General features: G+C 49.9%; 1 protein-coding gene and 1 long non-coding RNA gene across 4 annotated transcripts; one reads left to right on the top strand and one right to left on the bottom strand.

The window, feature by feature from the left end:
* Positions 1-5,040: 5,040 nt before the first annotated feature.
* LOC114866695 (uncharacterized) lies at positions 5,041-6,705 on the top strand. Its single transcript, XR_003787752.3, has 3 exons — positions 5,041-5,423; positions 5,520-5,909; positions 6,095-6,705. It is a non-coding gene; the product is annotated as an uncharacterized LOC114866695 (long non-coding RNA).
* A 1,617-nt stretch (positions 6,706-8,322) lies between these two features.
* olfm1b (olfactomedin 1b) lies at positions 8,323-22,591 on the bottom strand. Of its 3 annotated transcripts, XR_008696230.1 has the most exons (7): positions 18,342-19,567; positions 16,989-17,138; positions 16,220-16,375; positions 14,439-14,658; positions 11,598-11,704; positions 9,729-10,456; positions 8,323-9,670 (listed from the first exon to the last, which is right to left on the bottom strand). XR_008696230.1 is itself a non-coding variant. In XM_029168753.3 (6 exons), the coding sequence occupies exons 1-6, from the start codon at positions 22,118-22,120 to the stop codon at positions 9,782-9,784; spliced, it is 1,374 nt and encodes a 457-aa protein (XP_029024586.1). In that variant the 5' UTR covers positions 22,121-22,591; the 3' UTR covers positions 8,323-9,781. The 3 variants fall into 3 exon arrangements, 2 of the variants coding, with proteins under 2 accessions (XP_029024586.1, XP_029024585.1); XM_029168753.3 differs by lacking the exon at positions 18,342-19,567 and adding an exon at positions 22,055-22,591 and having other exon boundaries at positions 8,323-10,456; XM_029168752.3 differs by having other exon boundaries at positions 8,323-10,456.
* Between the last annotated feature and the right edge of the window lie 510 nt (positions 22,592-23,101).

The raw sequence follows: 23,101 nt of genomic DNA, 5'->3' as shown, positions 1-23,101 counted from the left end.
TGCGGCTCGCTCCCCTAAACGTATGCGAGTAGATCGATCTTCCTGTCAGTCCAAGTGCTCATTCTTGTTGCAAAAACAAACAAAAAACACTGAAGAAGCAAAATAAAAGCGCTCCAGTTTGTACAGTATGTACGCGTTTACATCCAACAGCCCAGTAACAAACAAGCGAACCCAGTCCAAGGCCAGAACACGTGCTTATCATAAAATGAAAGCCAGTTTACACCCGGTCGATGAACAAGGAGCCTTTTGTATTCAAGCTGACTTGATGAGGTTTCAGAGTGTTCTCAGAGCACCTTCCAGTAACTGGCAGAAACCTCCTTCCACCATCGGACTAATGGAGCCTTTACTTGCTTTGGCACATTTTGGACATCTTTCAATTTTAGAGAACTGACCATTTCAACCGGCCGCCTCTCTCTCTTTCTATCACTATCTCTAATTCTCTTTCACATTTGTTCAGTATATACTACATTCATGTCCCCTGAGTGGTCTTCTACATCTTAGTTTCTATATACTCTTGGATTAATGGTATTTTAAGGTGATATCTTGGTCAAAGGAGGAAATATCAGTTACCAAAGGAGGACGATTTCTGATTGTGTCATCCTTCAAAATCAAAACCATTGTGGGATTAATTAAAACCGTTATGTTATCCTGAACCCTGGTGGCACAAGCAACACAATTAATGATGCGCCCCTCAACTTTCAAAGTACTTCAAGGGTATTAAGCTAATTAGCTGAAGATGCTAATTACTGCAGCTTATGTCCGGACACTATAGAGCTCTTCACGCACACATACAGTCAGATACATTAGCTGCCGCCATGTTAGTGGTCAGGCAGAGTCTGGTGTAAATCTGCCCATTCACTGAAGGTGACTAGGACCAGAATTAAGGCCATATTAGCTATAAAATGCAGGATTAAAGGTTAACTCCTGTGGTCAGACCTTTGCTCATTCAGTTTAAGACATGCTTTCCTTACACCGTGTGCCTGTTAGATTATATCCTGGTGGTTTTACAGTACTTTCAGACCACACTAATAAGATATTCTGCAAGTATAAATCAGAGAAGTAGATGTCCTTTAAAGGGCAACAGGTCACCTTATTAGCTACCTGGGAATTGTACCACTGAATTAGAATGAGGCATACCATGACTGGGCAATCACACAGGGCACTCAGGAGCACGGGAGCAGCGGAGGAGGTGCAAAGAGGGATAACGGGCACCGAGATGCGGACGTAGAAAACGGCGAAGAGACGAGAAGGAAAGGCGAGACTGAAGCCGCGTGGAGGTAATAAGTGTGGGAAAAGTAGGAGAGAAGGGCGAGAGAGCAGGTGAGGGACGGCGGCGCGGAAGTGAGAGACAGCGTGGGACGACGGGAGAGTAAAGCGATTGGAGCTGCGCTCCCCCGTTGTACGCGCCAGATGGTGTTCATTGATTATTCATTGCATGTGATGGATGTCACTGTCACCACACACGGCTCGGCTCCTCGCCGCTCCCCGCCTCGCTGAGCCCAGGGGCGGGGATGGGACCGGGGAGAGCGGCGCGGGCCTGCGTCGGGGGGCGTCTGGGCCGCTTTAGGGCTCAATCACAGCATCTCTAAACATAACACGTGCGACGGGTGCACAGGAACAATCGGTGCACGTGCGAGGATGGATTGTTGGTCGCTGCTCAGTGCTGACTGGTGGTCAGGTACAGTAACTGCAGGTGAGAGGAGCCTGCAAAGCTCCGTACAGTAAATCTAATGACACCAAGCATCAGGTCTCATCATTTTTTGGTTTACATCATTTGAAGCTGTGATTCAAATTGAGTTTCATGAGATCAGCAAACGTCCACAAAAAATGACACGACCACAGGCGCCGAAGACTTCAATCACCAGCACTTTACTGTATGAACTGGCCTCATAGATCTCAGCCAGGCTGTTTCTCTCTCTCTCTCTCTCTCTCTCTCTCTCTCTCTGTGATGGAATTCACAATTGCTCTGTCACTCACAATTTGCATTCCCGATGACGGAGGCAGAGACGGCGAACGATAAAATGTGACAAGGAGTCAACGACGGCGTCGAGCGACGCATTTACGCTCCTCAGTGATGAGAAGGAGCAGATTGAGGTGGTCGCGTGCACATGGTGACCTTTGGGCCGTGGGTCACAGACTCTGCATGTGGCTGGGAGGGAGTGGCTGAGGACATCATTATGCATTGATGGCACAAACTGGGGAAATTGCCTGAAGATATTGATCTGACCACAGATCCGGTCTGTTCTGCTCCTGCCTGAGCCCAGTCTTGCGGCGTCAGGTGAAAGCGAGTAATCAGACCACGCTGACAGGAGTCCTGGAGAACAACAGCTGAGTAAAATGGATGGCCACAGTGGGGAATTAGTTTCCAAATTGAAGATATGTGACAATAGGCAGAGACGCTATGTGAGCAGGTCCTCGTAGTAATTGGTATATTGACATCTTTGTGTGCAATCACCACATGGTCACAAATCAGGGACGACACGCAAATTGCAGTGCTGTGATGAGGCCTTCCACAGGTGCGGAATCAGTTTGGCATCACTCGGGGTCCCTTTATCAGAAGCAGGTGGTGATTTAAACACCACGCCAGCCTCTACAACCGGCTCTGTCGCCGCCACGCTTTAATTTCGCCCGCGTCGTTCTGATTTTGCGCCTTGGTTTCAATCCAAGTGAACAGCAATTGTTGAATAATTCATTGTTCCGTCACAGCCCGCTCTCGAATCATCTGGAAGAAGAGATTAGAAACGCCTGCCCTGAATCAGAATCCGTGACTTGCCTTTCGCGGGCAACTGTAGCAAACCGTGCATCACGAGCAACTTGTTCATTAACTGACGTTCACATTGTTAGTAAGTTCCTAAACAAACTCAGGAGCACAAACCTTGGCTCCTGTCAACCATTGCTTCATGCTACTCGGCTCTGGTTTCTCCAACTTCCGTTCCCTTCACAGAAAATAGCCAATCTCCTGCACAAAACCCACTATTAGCTTTTAGCTCTTTGCGCAAAACAACGCTGCTTCTTGAAATTGAAAACTTGTGCTTGAGAGATTTCGTGAGGTGGCTGACAAAGACAACATACAACAACAGCAACTGGAATAACAAGATAGAGTCAGCACATCTCATCTTAGAAAATGTTTAGCCGTAACTTTCATGCATCAAATGACATATACAACCAATATTACACTCTGTCTAGAGGATTAATCCAAGAGAAGCAATTATCAGACACCAGTCACACTTTCATCTTACTCATGAAAGTCATTGTGGCGGCTCCAGTTGTTTGGCGCAGTGGTTAGAGCGTTGCGCTGCTAGCGCCAAGGTTGTGGGTTTGAATCTAGCAACAGTTGTAAGCCAGTGACTTCTGTGCTGGTCCTGAGTACGGAAAAACTAAAGGTTTATGTGAGGAAGGGTATCTTGGCAAAAACCTTGTCAATAACAACTATGCGAATCACTTGCTGTGGCCCCTGAGGGGAAAAAACTGAAGTTACCTTTTTACTGAAAGTCGCTGTGGCGAGCGTGCGACTGGTAAACAGGCCGCAGCTTGTTGCTCTTTGCTTCCCTGTGATGATTGGCCAATGTCCCCGATGAGAATACTGGCACAACTCAAACATGGACAGAGTGTGAAATCTCCCGCGTGCACAGATGGCACAGCATTACCTCCACGGCTTGTTAGTAGCCCGTACCCATAGAGCAATACAGATGCACGTACAGGTACGCACATAAAGCCTGAAGCTTGGCACAAGACTGCTCATATTGTCCAATGACCGCAGCATGTGGCCACTTAAGTGTGAAAGCAAGTGAGCTGCACTGTATGTTTTGGTGAAGAGGACTTATAGTGAGTTAAACAACAGGTTACAACCTTTCCATGCGTCTGCATGTCATAAAACAGCTAAAATGCAAACTCACCGAAGCTCCTTAAAGGAAAACTTGACCAAAATGAATGAAGGGACACTCAGATTACTCCATAATTTATATAAAAAGGAGTTATCATTTATTCCTCCAGTACGAAGCCTTGACAGATGGTTTGCTGTGGGCTCAAAAGCTACAACTAGTGCTTCCTGTTTTCCTCTGTACCTGCCCCAGCAAAGGTCAGGCTGAGAGGGGGCGCGGCCATGTTGAGAGGGGGCGGAGCCAGGCTGCTTGAGCTTCAGTCTGCCATTGTTTTTCCTCGCATATGATATTTGGGGTTAGATTTATGAGCCAGGCCACAGCGCCGACGAGCTGAGAGGCGGCATCCTGGAACAGACAGCACAGAGCCAGATGCATCGTGTCTCTGCGCCAATAGAAGCACAACTGAACATCCCAGTGCTGCAATGAATCTACCGCTGCCGGTTCCTCTTGGATGAAGTTGCGGATTCCGCTGCTGACAGGGGGACGTGTGCGTTATGGATCAGTAGTTTTGTGCTGCATGTGAACAAAGCAGTAGTTCAAACTAGTTTTAGGATGCTAAGGTGTAACCAGAAAAAACAGCAGGTACAGAACATTGGAATGAGCGCTGAGTAAGTGATATACTGTATACTACCGTTTATTGTTTTAGCTTAGCTGTGAAGTTTGAGTGCAAATACAAGCTGCTGCTTCTCCTGTTTTGTACGGTTAGTCTGTGCATTAACTTGGGGGGCAACAGTTCTTATACTAATTCAATAAATCATTTTATCTTTTTGTAGGCGACGTCCAGTCGCGTTTCATCACAGAGACTCTTTGAAAGTACAACCATCTTGTTGGTTGAAGAAAATAAGAGGGTTTTGGCTAAATGAGGAATCTGTGGCTTTCTAATAACTGTCTGCTTTGATTCAAAATAAAAATATGCTACACGACTTAGAAACAATGTCTTTATTTCAAACACACTGGTAAAATATAACCTTTTGTTAAAAATGTGAAGCAATGTCTTAATGCTTGTCTGTCAGATTCAGTTGTGCTTCTTTCAGTGCAGAGACATGATGCATGTGGTTCTCGGCCTCGTCCTCCTCCATACCATGTAACTCGTTGGTGCTGAACTCTGGCTCATACAACTAACCACGAATATCAGACTGTGCTGAAGAACCTGAATCTACAGCAGGACATTCGGCCATTGAATATTAGTGCTGTACGTGTATGCGAGGAAAAACAATGGCGAACAGAGCCATTGGGCTCTAGCAGGCTGGCTCCGCCCCCTCTCAGTCTGACCAATGCTGGGGCAGGGACAGAGGAAACCAGGAAGCACTAGTTGTGTGGGAGGAATGAATCATCATTTCTCGGCATAGAAAATATAGTATTCTGAGGGTCCCTTCATTCTTACATTCCTGAGGTCGTTTTGGTCAAACCCCATTGAAAATCGGTGAAGTTGACTTTAATTCTCCAGCAAGTTTTGAGGAGTTTTAAACTTTTTTCCTTTTCTTGAGGAATAGGTCGGACACGGAAAGGCTGCATTAACATCTGAGCTCCTGATTACCAAGAGTAAATTTTCTTTATTTTTACTAGTTCTAATCAAATTCCTCCTGGTTGATTTAAAACTTGGAGCATTTCTTTCTTTCCACTGTGCTTTTGCTGCAGCGCGTCGTCCACTGGGGAAGTGCCTGCTGTTGTTAAACGCAGTGTGGAATCAGGTTTAAAACACATTCAGATCCAGAGCACAAAGAAAACCTGACTTTTTTTTGGAAAGTTCTACATCAGAGTTGAAGGCGGATCCGCTCAGCATGGGCCTTTGGTTCTTTCAAAGCACTCGGCTACACGGAGGGATTCGTCTGCGGAGGAACTCGGATGTTTCCCCACAGGAACTAATGCAGAGCGAAAAACAAACAGAGAAGTTAAAACAATACAGCGTTGGAATTTGCATAAGTCGCTTAGTGCTGCGTTCACACCTGATTTCCATTGCACCCAGCGAGGCCAAACGTCAGCGAGCGAAAGGTTTGAATTTTCAATAGGAAGGTGCTGACTTCAAGTGTAAGTTTTCAAAATATTTAACATACTGTAAAGCCCATTTTCTTTCCTTTTTTGCATTGAACTGTGCCAAGATGTATCTGTCTTTGCTCTAATGTGTAAGCTGTGTGTGACAGTTGTGTGAGTGTGTGTGCATGTGATAAGACTGCTTTAAAGGAAATGCTAATCAAGGGGACATTTTGTTACAGAGCAGGTGTTTGAATTGCTGACGAGGACACAACCGTAAACACAACCAGCGCACCAAGACTCGCAAAAGGGACATTTGAATTACTTTGCCTTTTTATTGCACCATAATTAAAATGAATTCTTTATTGCTGTTGTTTCTCTTTCTCGACCCTGTTCTTTATGGTGCTATTGATTTATTGCCGGGTGTTATTCCAACCCGCGCTGGGCTTGTAATAGTTTTAGCATGGAAAAAAGGGGGTATTTTAGCATTCACAGCATCACCCAAAACATGAGACCCAAGGTTTATTTGTGTTTTGTTCCCCTGACAGTGTGATAAATCTGAATGGATTTTTGTTTTGCTTTTTAAAGGAGTGTGCTTTCAGAGATTGTCGGTATGTGTCATCTTGCATTAAATCTGAAAGGGCTCAAAGTAATTGCTTGAGAGCAGGGCAGGTCCTGGGCTGTGGAAATGTTATTACTGCCGTGATTCTTCTGACAGAGATTAATCAGGTCTTTATACCTTAAACGAAAACTATTTGGAAGATGGCAGACTTTAGAAGTTGAGGGGCTGCACATGAAAACACATTTTGTATAATCTGAACTAAAGGCTTGTGATTGTTACCTATTGCAGCAGAATCACTCACATAATCAAGCGTTGGTTTGCTCTGACCTCGGCGTCAAGGTCTAAACGCAGGTTGTGATCTGTAGTTGCTGCATTTAAAAAAAACAAAAAAAACATCTTAATTTCTGAGAATTAAGAGCAAGGTTAGTAAGTGATTGCACAATGACAATGAGTGTGGAAAATATTTGCACAAGGACTTTTGCAGATTCTTCTCGGTGAGCGCATTTTGACACATAATAAACATTAGCAAAACAGTAAACCTGACATCAGGTGGTTTGGGTCACCTGCTAACTTCTGATTGGCCGTTAGCAGTCAGCTGATAATCAGGCAGACAAATCAACCAATGAGGGTGTAGATTGAATGCAGCAGCTCATCCCAGTTCTGCAATCCCAACTTGATCTTGTGGCGAAAAGGCAGCGCTCCATTGAACGCCGTCAGACATAATGTCGCCTTCACTCGTTTGTCAGGCCCAGGTGCACAAATGAGACGCGTGGGCATGAATATCAGCTGGCGGCGCGAGGCCGACATCGCATCACTCAGCCTTCGGCCGGCGCAGACGGCCTCGGAGATGCTCGCCTTGGAGTCGGCTGCGAGGATGAATGCTGCACGGGGGGAAGACGCGACTGTGACAAGGTGTCACAGGACTAGGGCCCAATAATAAAGGCGCTGCGGTGCAAAGCGACATTTTTGCAAGCTTTTGTTATCACTGATGAGTGGGTTTGTCCTTGGGGGGGGGGTCTACGCCCCACAGTCAGCCTCAGCAAGGTCAAACCTCTCACTGTGCCTGTCCTCCAGTCCCAGAAGTGCTGCTACAACAGCTGTGGCATTTAGAGGGCAAAGTACGCGGGTAATTAACCTACTGCGCTGCTTTAGGTCTGGGGTAAACAAGACAGAAATGAGAGGAGAGAGAGAGAGAGAGAGAGACGATGTACAAAATGATGAAATGAAATGCAACTGTCAGGTTCACAGGCGTTCACTGACGTTGGGTGCGGAGGAGCCGGGACTAGAGAGCGCATCCCTTGATACGCCACTCACAGATTAACCATGCAAATATATTCGGCTGGTGACTGACAGCGCATCGTGTCATACGCCGCGAGACCTTCCGTCGAACATGTTTCTCTCCCTGCGTTTTCCTCCCCCCATCTCCCCCACCCCTGTCTCCCAAATATCTCCAACTCTTCCCGGGGAGCAGAGCAGCTTGTGTTGGCCAAGCACTTGGAGTGAAAATAGAAGCAATCATTTATTCATCGATTGAAACATCAGAGGACTGAGAGGCAACGAGTGAGTGGGAACAACAAAGAGCGGGAAAGATAGACTGGCTGAAGGATGAGAGAGAAGGAGACGAGGGGGTAAATGACATGGAGAGATCAAAAAAGGAGGCGAAAGCGCTAAGTGAACAAGAAGGGAACAGTTTCGCCTTGATGGGATTTTCAAACATACAAATAAAAGAAATGTCAAGTGAAGGAACAAAAGGTTATTCGAGCTCATTACACACTTATGAAGAACAGACTGGGCTTTAAAATTACAGTAGAAATGGCTGAAATGTTAAAATGATACGATCACGGTAACGTGATTTTCATTGAAAACAGCCGAGAACCGCAGCCGCTGGCTTCGAGGCAACAATCGGACTTTCAGATTTCTCTGTTTTATTGACACGAATCATTAACTATCTCATCTCAGACACAACACATGTCCAGCAAAGCGCAGAAAGAGTGAAAAGCGTTTTGTCCTCAGCAAGGGTATACATTTAAAACAGCATTATCCTTCACTAGCAGCGGGGGAATACATGACATGAGACAGGATTATCCTCAGAAAAAAAATTAATAATAAAAACTCCCTACTACAGGCGCATGATGTGAACAGGACCAGGTTCCCAGGATACTAAGACTTTCTGATATTTGTTTTCTCTTCACAGATGTGAGCTAGATAGATTTCTCCCACGCAGGCCAAGTCAACAAATACAGAGGAGACAAAAAAACAGCAGCAACAGGTACAATGATACAAGAGCGGTTGAATATAAAAAAATGACACAAAAGAAAAGAAAACTAAATAGAAAGAAGCTTAGAGGAAAATAAGTAAACATCCAAATCCTTACATCTCAGGTTTTCTAACATATTCACCAACACCCCGAACCAACCATCTTCTTCGTTTTTTTTTTTTTAAAGTATCATACAGAGAAAGACATTCAGAAGAGCAGACGGGAGTGATAGGAAACACTCATGCAAAGAAAGCCTTTGTCACACGTAGTCACAAACACAGAAAGAAATTATCTCAAACAACAGTGCTGTCAACAGTCAGTGCCGTCAGGTCTTTTAGTGGATCTTGTTATTGTCGATTTCTTATTTTTGCTACTGTACTTTATCGGAGGCATGAGACGAGGCCGCGCCCGCCGGGCGAGCGGGTCCTCCGCCCACGCTGACCTCCCGCTCCTCAGTCGCGTCCGTAGCACCGGAGGATCCAACAGTTTGTGTGTCATCAGCAGTCCTTGTGTCAGGAGCCCCGGCGAAGCGAGCGGGAAGCTGAGCTGAGAGGGAGTCGGCGCCGAAGAATCGGAGCGCGGGTCGATGCTCCGCCATGTTAAAAAGAACAAAACGGCGCGGTGATGTTCATTTTTTTTGGCATCTGTTCTTATTCTTTTACATCTGCTATATAGTCTACGTTTACAATCATATTCTATGTGGTAAACAAAGAGTTTCATTCCAAAATAAAAGACCTCTAACAAAATAATGGCAGCTAGTAAAATAAAAGTCTACTATGCAGTAGTTACTGTTGACAGTAGAGGAAGTTATTTACAAAACTATCATATGTGATTTTGTATTATTACCTGATAAATATTATTTTTTTCTGTAACAAATATATCACATTTTGGAATGAAACCCTTCAATTTCAGATTTCTCTTCTTTTTTTTTTTTAGTTTCATCCATATGCACATTCCACTTCGCATTCGCCGTTGGTGCAGTCTCTCAGTAAAAGTTATGTGATATTATAAACATGACAGTCTCGCCATAGTCTTCTTATTCTCTGATATATTTTAGTATATATGGAGCTCTCTACACAGGTTATATGTATTCACGTAGGCAATCCGGGCTCACAGTTCTTCCGAGCGGATGACGTGGAACAGCGTGACGTTGTAGAGGACCTGGTGGCCGTTGTTCCACGCGTAGAGGGCGCGGTCGCGCGGGTTGTAGTCCAGCATGGAGATATGCGAGTACTTGTTCTGGAAGGCAATGTCGATGTACTCGTAGGTGGAGGAGTTGGTGGAGTAGGCGTAGTAGACCTTGGTGCCTCCTGAGTAGCCGTTGGTGACGTAGAGCGTGCCGCAGATCATGAAGGACTCCCCGGCGCTGCGCTTGGGGTGGTTGGTGGTCCAGCTCTTGATGATCTGCAGCGTGTTGGGGTTCAGCTTGCTGATCACTATATTCCCGGCGTTCTGGTTGGTGGCGTAGACGGCCCAAAGGCCCCCTTCGTCCACCATGAGGTCAATGTCGGAGTGGCCTCCCCAGGCGTAGTGGTAGGCGTTGTTGAAGCCGGCGTAGTCCAGCTGCCGGGACTTGCTGATGGAGGAGGTGCGGAAGTCGAACTTGATGATGACGTGGCTCTGGAACTTGTTGAAGTAGATGGAGCCGTTGTAGACGACCTGGCCCGTCCCCGACCACGGGTGCGGCAGCCGGTGGGACGTGAAGTTGTCCGACGTCATGAAGTCCTGCATCGACTTGTACTCGCGCACGAAGCGGTTGTTGTGGTAGCCGTCCATGTACCAGACCTGGCGGCGGCAGGAGGGAAGAGGGTTTAGGATCAGACAGAGCACTACCCGCGACTGGAACCCCCCCCGGTGGCCTCGCTCGTAGCGCGGATATCGCAATCTCGTATGCAGATCACACACAGGACAAATCAAATCACGTCGTCAACAAGCAGCGCAATTAAGTCGGCGCCGAGACGTCCTCCGGGAGCCGGCGGAGCCGTGATCCGGCTGCGTCTCGATGCGAGCGGTCGGGATGCGAGCGGTCGGGATGCGAGCCGCGGGGTGGCACGAGCCGGGCCCCGCGGGGATGGTGCCCATCATCCCACTTGAAAGCCCTGCCTCAGCTGCTCGCAGCCGGCCTCCCGCCGGCAGCCGCGGCGCCGGGCCGAGAGCTCGCGCTCGGCAGCCGCTCGAGGCTCAAACGCTTCCTGGCGCCCGGTGGGACCGGGACACCTGAAGCCCTCGCCCCGCCTGTACCTGCTTCCGTGATCGGGTTGCAAAAAAAAGCAATTCACATCAAGGAGGCAGGTCCGTGAGGACCTCAGATAAAAAAAAACTCTGAAGGTAAAGAAACCGAAAGATGAAAAGAAGCGGAGTGGGCCTGTCTGCTCCTGTCAATTATGCTCATTCTTCTTTTTCTGCCCTTTGATAACGCAGCACATCTTTCATGTGTTCTGCTCAAAATGTATTAGTTTCAACAAAAAGTTGCAGTTCCAGTATGCTAAATATAATCCCAGTCAGCAGTCGGCGTCAACCTGCTGCTGAGGAGTTTTTAAAATATACTGTACAGTCAGTGTTGTCACGACAACTAGCCTCCGGGACGTGTACTGTGCAGCACTGCTGCTGGGGATTTCAGACCTTTTCTCCCATGTGACACTGAGTTCAGTGTCTCCTAAGAAGCAGCTTCTTGCTAAGCGGACAAGTAAACTTTACTCCCTCGTCTGTTGAAACCACTTCATTCCAGTGTGTTTCAATAATAAAACGGCAGAAGACCGCGTTGTGCAAAAGGTGTCTGTTAAAAGTCAATTACTGTAACACTCAGGGAGCCGACCTCAGCGATACTGTAGCTGAAGGTCACTTTGGCAGCAGGCGAACTGCCTCCATCCGTTCTCTGCTCCCACTTCATTCACCTGCAGACACATGCATCGCGTGACGTACGTACCCGCGTGTCTCCCTCCGGCGCCAGGGGATCGGTCATCCAGGAGCCGAACCGGGATCCAGACGTCTTGATGGTGATGGGGTCGCTGATGCCCGTCAGTTTGCCGCACGCTGCAAGCAGAGAAGCGAGATGGGAACAATGGGGAGCAGCGGACGAACCCACAGCAGGGGGCCGACGTCGACGGTGCACACGCGGTGCTCATTATTCAGTCCACACATGTCAATGCGTGTTTGTCTGTGTAAATGTGTGAGAAAGCGAAGAGAGTGGGGGGACGTCTACTGCTCTACTGTTAATTAGAGGTGTTAATGTGAATTTGACCAAACTTCTGGGTTCCTCGTGACGGAGAGCCGCTCAGACTAATGAACCGCCTCTAATGTCCGCAAACACCAACGAGTCGCAGATTTCCACCGAGCACCAATAATAGTGCATCGGGCCATTTCAGGTTAATTTAATGACTGACGAGTTCATTTTATCCCGTGCATTTAACGAGTCTGTCTGATATTGTAATTTAACGAGCGGGAGGTTGATGACGGCTCATTCTGATTTTTTTCACTGACGTCTCTCTGTGAAGCCCCGCGTTCATTAACCCATCACTCAAAGCGCCCCGTCTCTCCTCTTGTCATTCATCCCCGTAGCCGAGAGTCATTTAAATCATCCCTTCCCTCCTCAGTTCCCTTCCTTACGTAATGCGTTGGAGCCTTTGCCTCGTGTCTCTGTGTGCAGCATATGCCGCGCCTGTGAATGTGTGTGGGCATCACACCTCGGCGGCGGCCCGAGAGACAAACACGGTCACATGAGCAGCGCCTACTATTCCTAGTGGGGGTTGAGTCCCTTACGTAACCCTCCGTGGGATTAGGGACCTCAGTAATACGCTGGCCATTGATTTATTTATTTATTTCCTCTAATCAGGCCTCTATCTTTAGACCACACTACTACTGCAGGGGGAGCCTGCTGATGGATCAACATTCTGGAGATGCACATAGGGTCTAATCCCCTTTTGGCCTGAATGTGTCCAGGCTGCAGCAAAGGGCAGAGCAAATGGAAAAACCTAATGGGACCTGGAGGCGATATAACAAAGACACGGGCAGCCTTTAACCTCGAAAGAATCATCCCCCAATTCCAGCAGAGGAGCAGGAATGTTTGTTCTTGAGGGATAATTAACGCTACTTCGACCTGCACTACGCGACGCTATGATGTTCTGATCCAAAAGCTTCTGATCGAAAGCAATTGATTAACCAACGAATGGCTGCAGCTCTAGTCGATGAGGATTTGGTGGCTTCGCCGTCTTTTTCAGTATAAGTTTGTTCTCGCCGTGAGTCACACCATCCGACGAGAGCGCTGCCAAACTTAGAACGCTCTTGTTGATTTCACAAGAGACATTTCGGGTTGCTCCGTTTCCTTCCATCACATCTGATCGCCCGCTGTGCTCATGAGGACGCCTCATTTTGTCCTTTAACATCCACTAAAGAGTCTGAGCGTTTCATAATTCCCACCTTTCCACCCTTCTCTCACAAAGCTTCAGAAAGAAACCCTATAAGAAAAGCATCTAGATGAAAATTTAAATGTGAAACACACAAATATTAATTGTGCCGCGCTGTAAAAAGCCTAAATTGACGCTCTCATGAGGAAACGGGTGCGAACAATGGAGGCAGCGCGGGTAATGGAGGCTTTGTGTGCTGCGATGACCCTCCTGCTCCATTCATCAGCACTTTGCCACGGACGGCCTTGATTTGCCTGAAGCTCCCCTCGCCTCCACATTGTTGGGGCGCGACACCGGGTGATTTATTTATTTGATTACTGCCCAGCGAGCTGCCATGTCCTCTTGATCGATGGCCATTGTGTCCCAGCGGCCGCCGGGCTGTTAGTCTCTCCAGCACAAAACAGCTTGAAGGACAGCTCTGCAGGGACCCCGGCTGCTCCGCTTCACTTTTCCCCCGCTCACCTCCGCTTTGTCACGCTTCCTCCGTCCCCCTCGGCACCTTCGCTCTCTCCTGTTGCACTCTTTAGTCTCCGGGACTGCGAGTTCTGCTCCCCCCTGTAGTTGTCATGCAGCGTGCACGGTGACCTTCACGGGGTTTTATCGCAATAGCGGCGACGCCACACTGCACCGCTACGCGTGGGGACGAGAGGACCGGCCTCACATCGAGAGCGGCAGCGAGGACCGGGCGAGGCGTCTTTTTCTATCCGCAACGCAATCACTCTGTCTCTCTGCAACATAATAGCAGGCGTCGCAACCAAGCGCTTTTACACGTTTTGTTCTGTCATCTCGCACAGTGAATAATTTGAAACAGGGACACAATATACCCGTGATGTGCGGCATGTAAGTGTCTCTGCTCCTGTAATATATCTTAGTCACTGTGGTGTGGGTGTGCATCTATTAGCACTGTGGGCTGTGACAGAGGTGTGAAGAGACTGAGGCAGGGGCTAAAAGCACAGAGGAGGCTGTGATGGGAGCGTGCAGACGGACGACGCTGGCACTCGCCTTTTTCTCCCTATTTGCACCCCGTGGAACCGTGCAAAGCCCCTCGAGTCTAGTCGCTTTTGCGATCATTTCGAGCTATTTCATCACATGAAGCCAGTTCTGCAGAGCGTCCAGTCGGCGCTCGAACTGGCGACGGGTATTGATTCGTATCGTCGTGGATTAGAGGAGCAAGTTCGCTTTCAGAGCCCGAGTGGTTTCGTGTACATATGGATTCAGCGGCGACGTGTGATGTGAGGAGCCAGAGAAGGGTTCTGTGGATTTTGCCTCCTTCTACCTCGTCACAAGCGTCCCGTGTCATGTGCTTTGTGCATGCGTGTGTCTGAAGCAAAGGTGATGCGTGCCATCAAACTTTCTGTGCCTACCTAATTTTTGCATGCATGCTCGGAGTCTCTCCTCAAGATTTGACACTCTGTTGTGGAGCTCCTCGTAGTCATAGGCCCCCATCTCCTCCTGAAGTTCGTTTAGAACTGACGTCAGATTCTGGACCTCCTCCTTAAACTGCAATACCAATTTGGCATCGGCTTTGTACTCCTCCAACACTGGTATCAACGGTCTAAGCTCCTCCATTTTCGCCTTTATGGCCTGAAAGGATTAGAATAAGCTCGGTTGAGTGTCATGCGCGACAAAAGGAGACCCGCTGTCCATTAAATGAAAGAGAGAAATAAAAAAGAAACAAAACACCTGTCTGAACCTGACTACTCTGACTCTATCCTGCACTCTCCGCTATGAATGTCGAGCTCCACGTTTTAGTGTGTGTGTGCGCTTCGTGTAGGTGCGTCCCCGGAAATTATTCTCCACGCGCCGGACGAGCAGAGCGGTGGGCGGGGGGTGTGTGTGTGTGTGGGGGGGGGCTCCGGCTCCGGCGGTGAGCAGCCATTAAAAAGCAAGCCCTCGGCACACCGACAACAAGTGGGAAAGCTCTTTATTGGTAATCATCGTTGAAAATGCAACATCGTATTAAGGGTTACATGCTTTTACATGTCACACACAACAAAGTGTCTCGAATTGTACGTCTATAGTTTTACGTATAGATTTGTTGAGTAACCAAATATGCATAGACAAAAGCCAAAACGCAAATAAAATGAACAGCAAATAATAATAATAATAATAATTATAATAATAATAATAATAATAATAGATGTGATCACGTTTGAAGAAAGCTTTTAGATGGAAATCTTTAACAGCAGTAACATGCAGGAAGAGATCAGTGGTGGGTTGGTTTAGGAGAGAGGTGAGGTTTCTTAGTCTTAACGATGCTAAAGGTAAATTAACTGTTTGACGCCCAAATGCTCTCAGTACTGTGGCCCAGTTCAGGGGAATCTGGAATTGACCTGCCTCTTCTTCCCTGTGGTTCTCTTTACATGTCTTAAAGTTAGCCCTGCAAGCAAGAACATGACAAACCGGTTGACAGGGGTCTAGAGCTCGCTTAGCCTATCTAACAAACAGGCACACGAACAGAAGCACGCACACGCGCACACACGCACGCACACACACACACGCTCGGTAAACGCACTTAAGACGGGTTACAGGAATGTTGCCGCGCATGCGCTGAAGGTGGAGTGGGTGTGTTTAGCATGCACAGATGGAGCGGACGCTGAGGCTGCAGCTGGTTGGCTGGGCATTGAGTGTCAAGGATTTACCTCCTGTATTAATACATCTATGACTTCACACGTTGAGAAGTTTGGCTTCTATTGTTAAACCGCACAAAATGCGTCATTAGCTAAAATGTTAATAATTCAACCCAAATCCTTTGTTCAATGAAAATGCCGAAAGAAACTAACACGCCCAGCTCTAAATTCTAGTCACAAGTCATGTAATTGACTTTTTTTCATTTCATTTTACAGCGCAAACAGTTAATTAACAATAATAATCATTAATTGCAGCCTGAGGTAAATTAGCAAGCTGTTGAATAGGGAGCTAAAAAGCTCCACTCAATACCCTGCCTTCAAACATGAGCTCATAATGGCTTCATTTGGCAAATACAAGGCAAGACTGTAAATTAGATCATTGTGATTTACATAAAATGCTTCATTGTGTTTCTACCTAGTGGTTTTGTGGCATGTCTTATGGGCACGTGATGGGTTTGGAGAGCAGCTATGATGCAATGGCAGCTGGATCAATGGCTGGCGATCAGGGCCCGTACCTTGTATTGCTTGGCCATGTTCTGCTTGTGGCTCTCCTCCACCTGCCTGAACTTGGACTCCAGGCCCCGGAGCTGGACCTCCATCTTCTCCACGTACTGCAGGTCCCTCTGGGTTCGCTGGTCCAGCACCTGGATGGACTGGGTCATGTTCTGGACCTGGCACCGCGTGAACACAACGGTCAGAGCGGTTAAATGGGGCTTTCGAGGCTTCTCGCGTTGCCGTCGGGGCGGTGCGGATGAGCAGCGCGGCAGACGTTCGATATGTTGTTCTGGCCTGACATTCTCCTAGCGGTGATTCACGAACCCTGACGTGAGGCCAGCTTGTCAGGGGCCGCAGACACATGGCACGAGTGTAGAATGCATACTGGTAAATGGTCCAAGCACTGGCTCTTTTTTTTCAGCTAGTGCATCATTTGGGGTGAATTATCCCCACGATTTCATTTAAAAAATTGGTCTAAATATTCCTTTTGCAGCTCCCATTGATGCGTATTGGGCTGGGTTACGTCATTATCTCTCTTCCTTTAGACGCGCGCAGTGATCGAACGGGAACAAGGAGTCAGTGGAAAGCCGCCTCCCGTGACGCCCGTCGGGTTTCCAGGGAGCTCATTAGAGCCTGATTCCTATTCTGGGCCCAGAGGTGATCTGAGGGCCGGAGCGCGGGTTTCGCTCCTTTACTGCATGTTTGTGTGTGTGTGTGTGTGGGGGGGGGGGGGGGGTCACGACGGAGGGCGGAGCCTTACGCTTCACAGAGGACGTTGGCCGTAATTACCTTCTCCAGCAGCTGCCTCAGTTGCTTGGTGCGGGCGTCCCGCGAACACATGGACTGCTGCGGCGCCACCACGGTGCACACGCACCGGCCCTCGCTGTCCTGGGCCGAGCTGTACACCTGCCACGACTCCTCCGGGTTCGCCGGCAACACCTGGGCGGAGAGAAGCGGACGAACAGGGGATGAAGCGGCTGTCTTCGCCGTCGCCCTGCTCGGTGCACGGCGCCCCATCTGGAAGCCACACACCACAGAGCTCCACCCGGTTTGCGCCATCCGGCTGCACGTGTGAACGCCGCACAAAGGGGAGGACGCAGCCGATCGAGGCGGCTGACGTTACTCCCGTTTATTCAGTGGGACGGGGATGAATCAAAGTGTCAAGTGTCACACGTATGACATCAGACCCCCCCCCCCCCCTCCCCCTCCCCCGTCTCTCTCTCTCTCCCCGGAAAGCGGAAAATCAAGTTACTGACCCGCTGATCAGATAGAACCGAGTGACCTAATCGCCACCACTTCAGCGAAAGCAGCCCCGGAGCACAGAGCTGCTGATTGATTCAATTAGCGGGAGGAACTTGACTCTACAGAATGCAAAAGGTGCCGTCGCAGCACCTGCCAGTCCGTCGGACGGGGTTCTGCCGGAGAGCGGGACAAAGAAAAGCACCTGTACTCCGGTGTTCTTCTTCACATTCAGGCAATAGCGTTGACACTGATGAAAATATGGCATAAACCCTCTCATGACATCCCACTGATGTAAAAACACTCTCCAAATCAAATAATACACCGCTACTGTGCCTCTCCTGCCATCTCCCTTTATTTAATAAATTCCCCTCAGCATCTATTGTTCTGTATATTTCAGTGCTAACCTCCAGCTGACAATATCATACTGGCAAAGAGCGAGCTTGGGATGTGCCAGGAGTCTGACAGGGAAACAAAGGAACGCTTCATCTCGACTCTGTGACGGCACCTTGGCTTCGAGCGCCTCCTCTCATTCAGACGCGCCGTGAAAGGGAAGAACGAGGACTCCGTGAAAATATAACGCGATGCTCTCCGGAATTTGCCACGTCGATTCCCTAATTTCCCCACAAGCAGCGGCTTCATTTCACCGCGTCAATAGCAGCGCAAATGCCAAGGCGGGCGCATATGGGGTGCAATAAAACTTTATTCTGGCGGATCCCCGGTGGCAGCTGGAGCAGCATCAAAGTCAAAGGCGTCTGTGATGCGCCTCCAAGTCTCTTTACTGTTGCATGCGCCCTGCAAGACCACAACCGATCCTCCTGATCGTGAACCAAAGGCGCGCTTATCCGAGAATTCGATTTTAATTAACGGCCAACAGGAAATACGCGAAACTCGCGCACTTACTCCCGTGCTCCGGTCCGGGTACCCTCCCTGCGCCGCCGTGAGCTTGGTGGTATTGAGCCCCACCAGCGAGGGAAGGGTCTGCGACATCCAGTTGGTGATCATCGCCATGGTGCTGAGCACGACGCCGATCTTCAGCAACGGCACAGACATCTTTGCGCTCTGCTCGGGGTCCAATTTAAGCCGTCTTCATTCCACGGACTCCGGGGAGAAACAGGGGAGGCGAGTCATGTTGCCCAGTGCGGCTTGCTGTTTCACCCGGGACTCCGGTTCGGCTGGCCGTTTTTTGGACATCTCCAACGGCGCGCTGGCGGGCTGCGACCGGAACGGAAGGTCGGGACGGCGACGAGGCTGCAGCACGCGATCCGGTGGAGGATGAGGGGGAGAGACGTCCTCTGCGTAGCTCCTCTGCCCGCGTTGTCCCGCACACTGCCGCCTCTGCGCGCCACCGTTACTATTTCGTTCACGCCCGACGGTCCGCCTCCTGCCTCGGCGCGCGCTGTGATGAAGTGCCACTGACTACGCGCACAGGCTGCTCCAAATGCGAGAGAGGGGGGGGGGGGGTGCTACGGAACTATCTATGTAGCCAGACGCAATGATGTCAGCCGGGTGGGGGTCCGTCCGTGGTAATATCGGGGATTGCGCCTGATTTGCTCAAAGCAGCCCGACACCGACTGTCCCCCGAGGGTGCGACGGGGAGAAGTGCGGCTGAGGTGGGAAGGGTTATTTATAGCCGCCAGTGACATTTCTGTGTCCACTGTCCCAAACGGAGAGGATGCTGTCCGTCACAGAGGCTCCTCTGATCAGGGTAGAATTAACCGGTGGACGAGTCCACGGTCAAAATGTCAAAACGTGCACGAGACACTTTTCAAAAGACGAAAAAAAAAAATGTCGCATTGCACTGACAGCGTCGCGTTACGAGTCGTCGGGCCGTGTGTTTTTCACGGCGCGCGCGGGACAGTGAACGTGTTTCGGCTCGAACCCGGGAGGAGCTTTTGATTCGTGGGACTCTGGCGCCATCGTGCAGCCGCTTTCGGCGTTGCTGCAGCCAGAGAGGAGAGAGAGAGGGGAGCTTTTCTACGGAGAGGCAGAACGTCTCACGCGTAAAGACGTCTCGCCTGCTGCCAGGGTTCATTCCCACACTCACTGAATACACTGAGCTCAAGTCCAGATCAGATAGGCTAATACATCAGCGTATGCACTAAACTGCACTGATGCATGATACATGACTTCCCCAGAATAGCACGAGTGCTTTTGAGAGCGCTGCTATTCCTGGTGGCTCCGTAATGCATTTTCCCGGTTAACTGGGTTTGCGCTCACTGCTGCTTTTACCACCTGACTCCTGAAGTGGCAGCCCGGAGGTCAGTCCCGGGGGCCCGAGCGCCTGGAACGAAGGCGCCCTCAATCAGACGCTGCTGAGCATGTGGATCACGTTGGGTTTCAGGTGAGACGAGCGATCCAGCGTTCGGGTGCTGAGCACTCAACGCGTCGGAGGCGCAGGTGCGCTGGGAAATGTCCACAGTGACGGCAATGCAACACTTACAGGTATCATGTTGCAAGAAACACAGATTGTGTTCAATCAAAAGGTCAAAGGGCGTAGACGTGGAGATGATGAGGAGCTAATTTAACATGAGCGCTTTCTGGTAGAAATAGCTTATATTTTTGCACTTTCGTCATCATTAGCTGCTTATCGTCTGCAAGGTTGAAACAGTAGAGCTGCACAAAACTGGATGGAACCAATAAAGATTCAGTAGAATGAACACATGGGCCTTGTATTATAGTGTTTGTGCGTATAACCGCACTGACACACTCAAAGTACAATGCAATAAGTATTCATATAGTATGAAAAAAAAAATCTCATTTCCAGACGGCAAGTGCACTACAAAACGCTCCCCATCTCCTCCTATTTCTGTTCTGCTCGCGCTCTCTCTCTCCCTCACTCCTCGTTGCTCAACCAGCCGTGCTGAATAATAAATTGCTCCAACCCCGGCTGCCAATCACACCACGCGCAAAAGCCGTCTCAGCGGCTCACCTGCGATCTGGCAGGTCTGTTTCATGACATTAAAAATCCGGGACGAGCGAGCGAGTGGGCGAGCGAGAGCCTCGGCCGGGTGTCGAATCCGACTGCAGAGGTGAAAGGATGGGGGCGGAAACGAAAGAGGAGAGGACGTGCCCCCCCCCAGCCAGATGTTAGGGAAGAGTCACAGCTGCCCCCAACTGTGAGAGGCTTCTGATGAAAGGTGCTTAATGCGGTCGTTAAGGCCAGATTGTTCAGCGTGACGGGTCAAAACAGAGCCTGGACGCCGTTTTTTTCTTTTATCCGATGAGTAACTCAGCACTGAAAAGTTTGCTGTGTGATCCACCTCTCACTTCCTCAGTGCAGAGCGAGCAGGCCTGGCCTTCCTACATCCAAATGTACTGTAGGCTCCCGGAGCAGGCGCCGTATAAATAGCGCCTGTCAGTGCATCCATTCTGCGGTGGAGCAGACAGACGGGGCTGAGCACCGCTATCGACTTACCTTCAAGAGACTCGCACGCACTCCATCACGGACGCGTAGTCACCGTAACGCGGGCCCGGACCCGCTCGGCGCCAGGAGCCCAACCAGCTGTCACCAAAACCCCAACGCGCTCGCTTCCCCCCCCGGCTGGCGGCTTTCATCAATCAGTGCAAACAGGCCCCACTCCGCCTGGGAGTCAGCAGCTCTCCCCCTGCACCCGGCCGATGCGAGCGCCCGGCTCGGACTCTGGCCCGTTAGCATCTGCAGCGTCGCTACGGGCGCACGACACGCCGGCACGGCCTGTGAAGTTGGTAGCGGTACCGATCCGATTCCACGTGAAGCTGTTGCTGTTGCTCAGATCGGATCGGTTGCTCAATCATCAGCAGCCTCCTTCTTCTGCACATCACGGAGCCACACATACAGTAGGAAGTGAGATTCGCTTATTGATAGAACCTCTCTAATAAATTAGAGTTTTTCAATTTTAAAATGATTCAGCTATGATTGGATTCAACCAACGGTGAATAAAATAGGACTCTCTGCTCAAGCAAAGGCAATTAGATCATCACATCCCTCGATCCAGAACCGAGGCCTGGCAGTAAACACTTCCCCTCACTCTGTCACTCCCCACTTTAACGCCACGCTCGCGCGTTTTGCTGCGGCTATTTCCAGTCCAGCAGCCCGTGCACGGGTTTCCATTGATCAGCAGCTGTGTTTACTACGGAGCACGGCCGGACTGAATGTTCCCTTCCCCTCAGACGGGCAACAGCGAGTGACAGCCGCGGTCAGCGAGCGCGCTCACAGCACCTTCCCCGAGACGCCGCGTTTGATCGTGGAGCAGCTGCACAGATTTCAGCCACAGAGAGAAGCTGCGGGCAACGTGTTGCATTAAAAAAAAAATCTTTCTGAGCAATCTGAGAGGAAATTGGCAGATCGTGCAGTATTTCACCCCCCCCCCCCTCCTCAATATGTGGCCCATTTGTCAGCCGCGGCGGGGGAGATCCAGAGTAGAGCTCTGCTGGATCCACCGTCAAGCACAATGTATTCACATCATGTAATCCCGGCCGTTAATCTGTCTAAGCGGGGCAGAGGGCTAATTCAGCGGGGCTCCGCACGCGCGGTAACCAGGTAATCTTTTTCGCGGATCAGGAGCCAATTAGCCTGTTAGTTAAACACAGAAGGCGGCGATGGAGGGGGGGGGGGGAATGGCGTTCAAACCTACTTGGGTGAGTTCTGTGCCCATGAAGATGAGGAGAATCAGAGTGAGGAGCTTGCTCGCAGGCTGCATCTCTTGCCTCCGGTGCGCGGACCAGCGGTCTCACATGCAGATCGAGTCCCTCGGCGTCCGCCCGCACGGCAGTCCTCTCCTCCCGGCTCCGTCCGTCCGTCCGTCCGTCCGCGCGCGCGGCGAGTGGCTCGATTAGCTTTTGTTTTGCGGGGGGGAAATAAGAAGAAAAAGGGAAAATAGGATTCTATCCCTCAGCAGAAGCGACGGACCTGCTTGACGGGACCGCTCCTGTGCATATTCATTTCATATCGAGAGCCTCTCCCTTCGCTCCCCGCGGCCGCACTTATTTATCGCTGCGACGGACTGCGATGAGCATCGGCGCCGGAGACGCGCAAAAAAACGCTGGTCGCACACGCGGCTGGAAGCCCTCGCTCCCGTATCGCCAAAAGTTTACCTCCCCGCCTCAAGCTGCCGTAGGAGCTCTCGATGAAAAGGGAGAGTGACGGCGCTGTACATGGTGCTGAAAGCGGAAGTTGCATCGCGGGAGAGGGAGATTTAAATTGGCAGATAATTGGCCCCGGCAGAATGCGTTGTTTTGGGCGGGGAGGCTGTAAAATCCGCACCTGCTTTTTTTAATGTTGACTCCAAAACTGGGCTTAAAATGGGCGAAGACGAAATAAAAGCTCGCATTGGAGCCGTGGACAGATGTTGGGGAACAAAGGGGCAAAAAGAACAGACGCGCGATGGAAACGAGAGCAAATAAACAGGTGGTGAAGCCAATGTACAGTGCAGGTGAGCGATGGTCCAGGGGCCTGAACGGACGCGGGACCCTCCGGTGGCTGGAGGTGAGATGACAGCCAAGCTGCACAAAGATGGAGCCCAACCACAACACATGACAACATGTGTTAGAAAACGCCCATTAAATGTCCATCTCACATAAACTCAGCTCCCGAGGTTCCGTTTGTACATGCAGAAGTTTCTGGATAAACTCTAAAGCAAACTTGCAAAACGAAATTTGCTGCATCTTTAATAGCAACATTG

The sequence above is a fragment of the Betta splendens genome, chromosome 12 (assembly GCF_900634795.4).
Source record: "Betta splendens chromosome 12, fBetSpl5.4, whole genome shotgun sequence".
Lineage (NCBI taxonomy): Eukaryota > Metazoa > Chordata > Actinopteri > Anabantiformes > Osphronemidae > Betta > Betta splendens.
This window is presented reverse-complemented; position numbering and strand designations above follow the sequence as displayed.

Excerpts from the sequence above, each read along its gene's own strand:
- olfm1b (XM_029168752.3), bottom strand. The coding sequence starts at position 18,491 with ATGTCTGTGCCGTTGCTGAAGATCGGCGTCGTGCTCAGCACCATGGCG. Across the intron at positions 11,705-14,438 it reads AGCATGCATGCAAAAATTAG|CGTGCGGCAAACTGACGGGC; the intron begins GTAGGCACAGAA and ends CTCTGCTTGCAG. Across the intron at positions 10,457-11,597 it reads CGCCGGAGGGAGACACGCGG|GTCTGGTACATGGACGGCTA; the intron begins GTACGTACGTCA and ends TGCCGCCGCCAG.